At 32.5% G+C, this 10,841-nt stretch overlaps 2 protein-coding genes across 2 annotated transcripts; both read right to left on the reverse strand.

The window, feature by feature from the left end:
• Positions 1-755: 755 nt before the first annotated feature.
• LOC113751898 (probable LRR receptor-like serine/threonine-protein kinase At3g47570) lies at positions 756-2,458 on the reverse strand. Its single transcript, XM_027296045.1, has 2 exons — positions 956-2,458; positions 756-833 (listed from the first exon to the last, which is right to left on the reverse strand). Exons 1-2 carry the CDS (start codon positions 2,456-2,458, stop codon positions 756-758), a joined length of 1,581 nt encoding a protein of 526 aa, XP_027151846.1.
• Positions 2,459-3,567: 1,109 nt separating this feature from the next.
• On the reverse strand, positions 3,568-6,384 carry LOC113751899 (LRR receptor-like serine/threonine-protein kinase GSO1). Its single transcript, XM_027296046.1, has 2 exons — positions 5,598-6,384; positions 3,568-3,776 (listed from the first exon to the last, which is right to left on the reverse strand). Exons 1-2 carry the CDS (start codon positions 6,382-6,384, stop codon positions 3,568-3,570), a joined length of 996 nt encoding a protein of 331 aa, XP_027151847.1.
• Positions 6,385-10,841: the final 4,457 nt, after the last annotated feature.

Genomic DNA, 10,841 nt, shown 5'->3' on the forward strand with positions numbered 1-10,841 from the left:
GCTTGAAAATAGATTTGACAGAACAAGAAATTACGAGAAGACAACAAAACCTTAATTAGAACAAACTTTTTTTTTCTTACTCGCGAAATTGATTAGAACAAATTTGTGCTGTTGGATTAAGTTAAAAGAACTCACTTTACTGAGATATCAGAAAAAGTGTCAAGTTGACGTTTTATCTTCTTAAGTGCCGCCACAACATCTTTCATATCAACTCGATCCTGTGGGCATTCAGTGCAGCAACTTGAAGCCAATTTGAAGATCAGTGAAACACACTTCAATTTCTCATCGAAATGCTTATCTTGTTGCCTCAGTAAATTGGCATCTATAACCTGAGTTGTTGCATCAAGCAGACACTCTTCTATCCAGTTCTTTAGACTGAAATTTCCTTTGAACATTTCATCACTAGGCTTCATTCTTGAGAAGGTTTCCATCAAAACTATGCCAAAACTATACACGTCAATTCTTGTTGACACCTGTCCTTCAAGTCCATATTCTGTTAAACAAAAGGCAAATCTATCATAGTAAAACAGAGCGAAGAGCAAACTCGTGAAATTGACACATAGTTCATACAAAAATAAGATCTAAAAGCAATAAAAAAGAAGTCAAAATATGTTCAACCTGGTGCCATGTATCCAAGTGTTGCGAGAGTCTCGGTATGTAGAACGCTATTTCCTTCATCCAAAAATTTAGCAATACCAAAATCACTTACATAAGCAACCATGCTTTCGTCGAGCAATATGTTACTAGGTTTCAGATCACAGTGAATCACTGGCGTCGCATATCCAAAGTGAAGATATTCCAATGCGGAAGCAACATCCATCATTATGCTTATCCTTTGCAGCAGATCCAAACAATGGTTGTGGCCATTGGAGTACAACCATTTCTCAAAGCTCCCATTGGGCTTATAATCAAGCACTAAGGCTTTGAAGTCCAAGTTAGAGCAACTACCGATCACATTTGTTAGGTTTCTATGGCGAAGGTTGCGTAGAACTTCACATTCTGTATCAAAACTCCTGGAAGTGACTTCTGCTAGGAAAGTAAAAACTTTTACAGCAACAACTCTCCCATCCGTTAGAATACCTTTATATACAGATCCAAAACTCCCTTTGCCAAGTAAATTGCTTTCATCATAGTTATTGGTTGCTTGCACGAGTTCATAATACGAAATTGGTTTTGGCAGTCCCATGGGCAATAAATCAGTATTTCTTGAAACCTCACCCTTCCTTCGGCATCTTAAAACTAAAATTACTGCAGTTGTAGCAGCAATTACTGTTGCTACAATACCCAATATAATGCCTAACACGTGAAATACTTTCTTTCGACTCGATTTGTGAATCCGAGGAGAATTGCAAGGAGGAACATGAAACCTTTGAGCACCACACAAGTCATCATTAAATATGAATGATTCATATGTGAAGTTCTCGAATGGACCACTGGACGGAATTTCTCCTCTTAAGTGGTTGAAAGAAAGATTAATGTAATGGAGATATGAAAGTGCCTCCAAGGACTTTGGGATAAAACCTAATAGATTGTTATTGGATAGGTCCAAAAGTTCCAAGCTTAACATATGACTGAGTGAGTCTGGAATAGGTCCCTCAAGTTCATTTTGTGCTAAAGAAAGATTGGCTAGACTTTGCAAACCTCCAATCGAACTTGGAATATTCCCACTAAGATGATTTCCTGACAAATCCATTAGTGTTACTGCCTTCAAGCTTCCAATTTTCTGAGGTAGTGAGCCAATCAAGGAATTAGAGGACAGATTCAAGAGCAAGAGATCAGTGAGGTTCCACAAGCTAGCAGGTATGCTCGAGTTTATTAAGTTCCCAGCAAAGCTAATTTCTCTCAGAGAACTAACATTACCCAAGCATGATGGTATTGACCCATGAAGCTGATTTTCCTCCAGATGTAAACCGAACAAGCTCTTTAACTCACAAAGACTATCTGGAATTGAACCACTCAGTTGATTAGAAAAGAAACTTAAAAGTTGGAGGTTTTGCAATTGTTTCACTCTGACGGGAACTGGTCCACTTAGTTGATTTCCATATAGACTCAAAACCAATAGATTGCTCAAATTCGCAATTGCTTCTGGAATGCTTCCCTCGATTCCACAATCATACGCATAGAATTTCTCAATAGAAGTTGAGAGATTCCCAACTGATACTGGAAGAAAACCGTGCAGTGGATTGTCACCAAAAGCTATCAGTGTTAGATACATACAATTTGTCAAGTAATTGATGAAGCTCAATTCTCTTGATGAAGTTTCAGTTGTCAAATGATTTTCAAAGAGATCCAGCAATCTTAGAAGTCTCAGGTTTCCAAGGGAGTTTGGAATTGGACCACTGAATTTGTTTGTACTCAATGTCAAAATTGTCAGTTGAGATGCATTTGAGATTGAGGCTGGTATCACTCCATCAAACTCATTCATATGGAGATAACTAGGAGGGGAATGCCCGCGCATTGCGCGGGTATTTGGTGCCTGTAGTTAAAGAAGATTATACGGTAGTTCAAGTGAATATCAAAAAACTCACGTACATTGAGTAACAAAATATTTAATGTACACTGGGAGATGGAGAAGGAAATTATGCATGCTATCTTGCTCAGTTCATAAATTTTGAAACAAACACTTGTATATGAGCTTTTCATTAACATGATTAAATGAACTTTAAACAGATATCCAAACGATTCAGAGAATGGCAATAAACAAAGTGATTATCCACTTAAAGATGCATCTACACAACATTCTTGTTGATGAAAGTAGCCAACTATGGTGGAGGCTTTTTTTATCAAAGTAGCCAACATTCTTGTTGATCGAAACCTATTCCAACAAAATCACACTATTTAAATTGTATAAAACAACCGACTTTGTGGGGAAACAATAATATCAATATTAAATTGCGCTAACAGAGTATCCAATTTTGGAATGAAAACATTTAACTAACAATAGAAATTACGATTTTACAAAGCAAATCATACCTTTGAAAAGAAGAATGAAACCTCACCTCAAGTTGAACTACCAAGAATCACTTCACCAGAGAACCATATTGAAATCCAGAGTACAATGGCAATACAAATAAGTATTTACCGGAAAATGAAAGGAACATAACGGAAGAATGTGAAGGGGCAGACATTTGAAGAATTAAAGTTGAAACTAATGTTCAATCATAAATTCCTTAATAAACCACATTGTCCTTACTTTAATTGAGATGAAAATGACGTTTGAAGTTCTTCAAGTTATAATAGCAAAGTAACAGTAATAATTAATACAAACCAAAATGAATGTCTCTGCAAGGACATTTAAGTATTTATACCAATAAAAAGGCTATTATGGGTTGTACCCATTGTAGAAAAGATGACCAAATAATCTCACATTCCCAAACTATCCAAACCTTTGAACAAATCATCACTGCATCTTTTAGAATACAAGGACATTTCAGTAAACACAATAATACACATGCTATCTAAAGTAGTACCCAATACTATAACTACACTCAAAACAACCTCACAATCCCAAAATACCCCTACTCTTGCGGTTGAAATTCAAAATCATTCTTTGATCCAAACTCATTCTTATATAGTATAAGGAAGCTCTTCGAGGTTGAAAAACCCATAACCCATGGATGATGGAAGTCTTCCAGATAGCTTGTTGCCCTGGAGGCCCAATTTTAGCAGTGTTGACATGTTGAATATTTGGGCTGGTATGGATCCCGTCAGGCTATTGAAGCCCAGATTAAGAAATTCTATATTTTTTAAGTTACCAAACTCTTGTGGAATGCTACCTAGGAGTTACAAATTTTACAAATGTTAATACATCAAATAGATTCAAGATAAGGTAAATTTTTTTTACACTGACAGTATATATACAAGCGAGTCTAGATGTACTCCCTTCGTCCCAAAATTTGGGACGCTTTTTGGGAAACACACTTTTTATGTACAGTAGCATTACGGGACAGGCTTATCTGACTTTTCCAAGCGTAACCTTTGCTGTTTGTAGAGTGAAACAACAAATTGGTGGGATCACTTGCCATTAAGTCACTTTGACTAAAAGGCAAAGACAATCAGAAGGGTATAACTTCCGATGATGTGTCGTGGCTGGGTCCATCAGAATTGCTTAGTGCAATCTTGACTTGTCAATAGAAGGATATAACTGAAAAATAATTGTAAAAGTGATTTGACTTTTTCAAAGTGACTCAAATTTTGGGACAAGCAAAAAGTGGAAATATGACATTAACAATGGGACGGAGGGAGTACATCATATATACAAAATTTGATATTTAAATTCAAATTTAGATGATATGGTATTCATCGAACCTCATTAGTGTATACATTGACAATGTAGGAAAAATTAAACCTTTAAGATATTGTAAATTCTAGCTAAATGTTCATCAAAGTGTAAACTAAAAAGGGGCAGTATCCTAAGTAAGATTAAATTCCCAACCTCTGCAGTGATCGGATCTGCAAAATTGTCTTAATCCAATAAAACCAAAAAAACTTTTGTACTGGTGAAATATGATTGGCTAGTAAAGTAAAGTTTCACAACATTGAGGTTTTGTATTCAAACACTAGTAACAATTGGGCATTCTATCCAAATTATGATTAAAGTGATTTTTCTTTTTACTTCTGTTAGAATATTTTAAAGAATTAACTAAAAATCACCTTTCCTATCACAAAATAATTCTACTATAATTACTAGACTTTTTATTTTAGACTAGTTTGGAAGTACGTCGAACACCTTGCATGGCTCTATTTGTAATGATTATTTGTGGTGGTACTTTATAAAAAATGAATTACTTTTCGTTAACTAAAGTAATATATAAACAGTAAAAAGAATTTAACTGCACGCTATAAACTATTATCTATATTTACTCTCCATAATTTAATTCATACTCTCAGCTTCAAAAGAAACTATGATATTCCTAAATTAATCAATTCAATGTCAGTACTACATAGATATCCTAAATGATTCAACTCGGGATATTATGTAGACATTCTTTTAGTTAAAACCCACAAATAGTCAGAATCTTTATGGAACTCTTGATTTTGTTAAGCAATTCATGCGATATAGTTTCCAATAGTCTTTGTAAAACAATTTTCATTTTGTTTACCAGAAAATAAAACGATTTTAGCTTGTTAACTTGAGATTTTACATTCAAGAACTAAGAGAAATTGGCATGGTATACAAGTCACGGGACAAGTATTTATCTTACTCTTGTTAAAAGATTTTAACATAATTCATCAAAATCTTCTTGCTCATTATGTGATAAGAAAACAAGGTTATGCATGTGATGTATATTAAATATAAAACAAGATCCTATTAGATTATGAATGTTTGTAACACATACTTGGCGATACTTCTAGGAATGCTGTATTTATTAAACAAATGTACACATATTCATTTTGTTATCCCAATTAGATTTAAGTTAATTTTCCTAATTAACTGCGGTTTGATGAAAAAAATTAAAACAGGGCCACAATTTCTGTGTGCCTCAGGATTCCTAAATTATTAATCAATATAAAATTTAATTGTTTGAGAATGTATAACAAAGTTATATGTAACTCTTTATCTGATTTCAGCCCAAGTGCAAGAGTTAGGATGGTACCATCTAAATTGTTGTCACCAAGATATAGATGCTCGAGCGCCGTCAAGTTCCCAAATCCTGCCGGTATCGCTCCGCCGAAATTGTTGTCAGCCAATGCTAGTGCTTGAAGCTTTGAACATTCCAATAATGATGAAGGTATCCTACCACTTAAACTGTTGTGGGAAAGGTCAAGCCATGTGAGACCTTGGAGACGGGAACATATGCCGACTGGAAGACTGCCAGAAAGGCTATTACCTTGAAATGCAATCATTTCCAGTGAGGAAATGTTGAATATATCCAATGGCAAAGAACCTGAAAGCTGATTATAGTACATGAATATTCTCTTCAATTTGTTTAGATATCCGATCTCCCTTGGAATTGTTCCTTGCAGGGGATTGAATGAGAGTCTTAAGGTCTCCAGCTTTGACATGTTAGAGATGGAAGGTGGGATAAAACCCGTAAAAGTATTGTTCCCGAGGGAAAGATTTCGGAGTCCTTGCAAGGAACCGACCCAAGAGGGAATATCTCCACTAAACTTGTTAATGGAGAAATCAAGAACTTGTAACCTGCGCAAACGAGTCAACTCATGGGGAAGTTCTCCATAAAAATTGTTCCCGCTCATGTCGAGGGACATGAGAAAAGACAGATTCCCCAACTGCGGAGGAATGATGCCTGTAAGACCCAAGTTGGAGATGTTCAAGGCGGTGACTCTGCGGTGGGGAGAGCCACAAGTGACTCCTCTCCAGTCACAAACTGAGGATGTAGCAGACCAGTTGTTTACCAAGATTTGATGAGGATCTGAAGACATTTTAGCCTTCAATGCAACAAGGGCCAATTGATCCGTGGTAATGTTGGTGGTGGTTATGGCTGAGCAAGGTAAGATGGAACTTAGCAAGAAGAATCCAAGGGGAAAATAATAGTAAAAAATTTTCCTCATGACTGTAGTTTCGCAATTCTAACTTCTAACACAATTGGTATAGGCTCAGCTAGCATGGTAAACAATTTCTTCTGAGATACTTATATACTTGGTGACGCAACGCTGTACGGTTGTAAGTAACAATCGTTTAAAACAATATAATATTTTTTAAATAAGTTTTAATTATATGTGAACTATTTATAAAACTTAAAAACATAAATGTAATTATTACATATAGAACCCAGATGAATAGTAATAGAATATTACACCTCTAAGGTTGTACAAAAAATTTACATAAAATTATAAAGGGATAATTGCAGAAACCTCCCCTGAAATTTCTGACATTTGCACTGACCTCCCCTCTAGGTTTAGAAATTGCATTCACCTCCCCTGAACAGTAACAATTCATTGTAGAAACCTCCTTGATAGCTTTTGTAGAAGTGAGATAAGAATTTTCTTCCAATTTTGCCCTTACTTGCTTGACAATTATTATTTGCTTGACAATTGCTTAACTAATTATCTAATTAGTTAATAGTTAAACTAATTAACTATTAACTAATTATGTAATTAACTATTAACTAATTCACTAATTATCTAATTAATTAATTAACTAATTATCTAATTAACTAAAGCTGTTGTCTGTCCGAAACTAACAAACTATTTGCATGTTGAACTAATTAACTAATTAATTGCTTAACTAATTAACTAACTAATTATCTAATTAATTAATTAACTAATTTTTGTTTATCTAATTAACTAATTAACTAAAACTGTTGTCTATCCGAAACTAACAAACTATTTGCATGTTAAACTAATTAACTAACTAACTAATTAACAAACTATTTGCATGTTAAACTATATGCAGTACACATTATCTATTTAAAGTATCGGCTCTTTATGGGTATTTTACTTTCAAACATTTAATTTATGATAAAAACATCAATGTTTGTAAGTAAAATTCAAAAAGTATTACAGTAATATTCTTACAAAAATGGAGGGGCATAGGGCCATAAATTAAATGTTTGAAAGTAAGAATATTGATATTACTATAACACTTTTTGAATTTTACTTACAAACATTGATGTTTTCATCATAAATTAAATATTTTGAAAGTAAAATACCCATAAAGAGCCGATACTTTAAATAGATAATGCGTACTGCATATAGTTTAACATGCAAATAGTTTGTTAATTAGTTAGTTAGTTAATTAGTTAATTAGTTTAACATGCAAATAGTTTGTTAGTTTCGGATAGACAACAGTTTTAGTTAATTAGTTAATTAGAGAAATAGAAATTAGTTAATTAGTTAATTAATTAATTAGATAATTAGTTAGTTAATTAGTTAAGCAGTTAATTAGTTTAACATGCAAATAGTTTGTTAGTTTCGAATAGACAACAGCTTTAGTTAATTAGTTAATTAGTTAAGCAGTTAATTAGTTAATTAGTTAAACAGTTAATTAATTAATTAGTTTAACATGCAAATAGTTTGTTAGTTTCAGATAGACAACAACTTTAGTTAATTAGATAAACAAAAATTAGTTAATTAGTTAATTAATTAATTGGATAATAAGGTAGTTAATTAGTTAAGCAGTTAATTAGTTAATTAGTTTAACATGCAAATAGTTTGTTAGTTTCGGACATACAACAGCTTTAGTTAATTAGTTAATTAGATAATTAGATAAATAGAAATTAGTTAATTAGTTAATTAATTAATTAGATAATTAGTTAGTAGTTAATAGTTAATTAGTTTAACTATGCAGAAATAGTTTGATTAGTTAATAACTATTAACAATTAGATAATTAGTTAATTAGTTAATAGTTGATTAGATTATTAGTTATTAATTAATTAGATTATTAGTTATTTAGTTAATTAGTTAAACTATGCAAAAATAGTTAATTTAGTGTAATTTTTATTAACAAATGTTTTGTTGGGTTTGATGAAAGTACTCATCACATTCATTTGGTAAAATTAAATCATGTCAGGGGTACTTTAGTAAATTGACCCACTTTTGCCTATTAAATTGCCTCCAACTTTTGATAGGGGAGGTCAGTGCTATTTCAAAATTGATAGGGGAGGTCAATGCTATTACTATAAAAGTCAGGGGAGGTTTCTGCAATTATCCCAATTATAAAATATTCAAAAAATATTACACTGTTGACTCCCTGCCCCGCGTCCTATACTAGGCACTGCAACAGGTGCAATCGTACGGACATTGACAGAGACAATAATAGGACGGATTCAGTCCAGATAAACCACACTATGGAATTATCTTCCAAAATATAGTTATATTTGAATAGCTGTAGATATATACTTTTGTCTAAGTTTTTGGTAGATACTTTTGTCTATGTTTTAATATGCATAAATTGTATTTAAAAGATCTATTCAAAGAACAAATTCAAATCAAAATTTATTCTAGATTTTCTCTAAATTTGGTTTAAGATTCTATATCCAATTTGAACTTTTTAATGAATATCGAATGGTGTTAATGAATTTTTCATGAAAGTAGTGTTTTCATTTTTAAGTTGTCTTTCTCTAATTTTGTTCATAGGTCATCCAGGATAGAGGTGCGAACAGATCAAACTCAATGAAGCTAATCAAAACTCAAGTTGTAGCTTACATTAACCAAGTTGGAGCCTCGAGCAACTTGAATGGTTTGATGAACTTGAACTTGAAGTTTATACGTCACTCGAAAGTTGATCGAGTTTGATCAAGTCTCAAGTATAAGTATTTTTTATTTTTTTTTTATATTTATGCAAGCTTAATCGACTATCAAATATACATAATTTTTCTTTCATTTATACTTATCACTGTGAAATGTCTATCCCTATCCCTTATTTAAAAATAACTTGATAGAGTTAGATTAGGTTGAAGATGAATTTAAGCACAAGCAGTTGAAACTAAATCAAACTCAAGCTCAAGTTGAAAGTTTTAAGAGTTTGACAAGTTTGCTCAATCAAACTTGAGTAGTACAAGTAAATAGTGGACCTCGCATTGGTTCATATATTCCTTTTTTTAAATAGAAATCATCATTTCATTCGTTTTAATGATAGAAAATATATCATCAAATATGTCACAAAATATTTCACAAAAATAATATTTTTATAAAATTTTTTTGAATGTAAGTAGAAGTCTCAAACTCAGAATCTCTCAAATAATAGATCTAAAGGATCTACAGTGCATCAGATCCAAGAAAGTAACCTATTCTAAATTATAATAATCTTTTTGAACCTAACAAACATATGTGCATGTTTTCTTCTGCTAGATCTATTGTTTAATAAATTAAACCCATATATCAAGTTGAGATCTAACAAAAGAAACTTAAAAATTTTAGATCTGACAAATCGTTTTGAAAACATTGAGATTTGGCAAAGAAGAAAGAACCAAAAAAATAAAACCAATAGAAAATTTTCACAAGACACCCTAAAATAGAAGAAATCCCATATTAGAAAGCTCTAAGTAGAGAATAACACTATCAATAGAAATTTTAGAAGATATTTTATTTCCTACAAACATTAAAAGAAAATTAGGCGGAAGGAGGGAGACCAAATGGTCACCCTCCCCATGGAAGAGGTATTTCTTTTTCCCCTTTTGGATAAAAGGTATTGTTTATTTTGATAAGAATGAAGGAAGTTACGGAGAAGGAGGAGAATTTAGAGTGGAAATTTTGTCAGTGGAGAATTTTGGAGGGGAAAAATTAGGCGGAAGGCGGGACCAAGGGTATTGTTAGTTTTGACAACGTAACTTTATCAGTGCCCAGTGGAATTGTGGTCTTCTTGTCCGCCACACTATATTAAATAATGTCACTGACAGAGATATTAGAGAGAAGTAGGAGAATTTAGAGACAGAAATTTTTTTTTTTAACTTTATCAGTTCGTCTACACGGAGTCAAGGAGAACGACTTGTTGACCAAAAAACAAAAAAAAAAAATCAAGGAGAACAACAGATTTTAACTTATTGAAGTTTAAGTCTTCTTTCAATATGAATTAAGTTCTTCTTGCCGGCCACGCTATATTAAATAACGTAATTGACGGAGATACTAGAGAGGAGGAGGAAAATTTAAAGAGAGAAAAAATATTTAACTTTATCAGTTCATCTATACCTGTCAAGGAGAGTGACTTGTTGGCCCAGAAGAAAAAAAAATCATGGAGAATGACTAGAGTTCAACTTATCGAAGTCCACGTCTTCTTTCACTGTGAAGTGTGAATACATTCTTCTTATCGAAATCCACACTATATATTATGTAATATGTAATTGATAGAGATTGGACAACATTTAGTCAGGTTTAGCATTTTTTTTCCTTGCAAGCATTCTATCATTTTCACAAAGAAAACAGTACTTGACTTTTGATT

This window comes from Coffea eugenioides, chromosome 11, assembly GCF_003713205.1.
Source record: "Coffea eugenioides isolate CCC68of chromosome 11, Ceug_1.0, whole genome shotgun sequence".
In the NCBI taxonomy this organism is placed as follows: Eukaryota; Viridiplantae; Streptophyta; class Magnoliopsida; order Gentianales; family Rubiaceae; genus Coffea; species Coffea eugenioides.

Excerpts from the sequence above, each read along its gene's own strand:
- LOC113751898 (XM_027296045.1), bottom strand. The coding sequence starts at position 2,458 with ATGCGCGGGCATTCCCCTCCTAGTTATCTCCATATGAATGAGTTTGAT. Across the intron at positions 834-955 it reads GCCATAGAAACCTAACAAAT|GATAAGCATAATGATGGATG; the intron begins GTGATCGGTAGT and ends TCTGCTGCAAAG.
- LOC113751899 (XM_027296046.1), bottom strand. The coding sequence starts at position 6,384 with ATGTCTTCAGATCCTCATCAAATCTTGGTAAACAACTGGTCTGCTACA. Across the intron at positions 3,777-5,597 it reads TGGTGACAACAATTTAGATG|GTAGCATTCCACAAGAGTTT; the intron begins GTACCATCCTAA and ends TGTAACTCCTAG.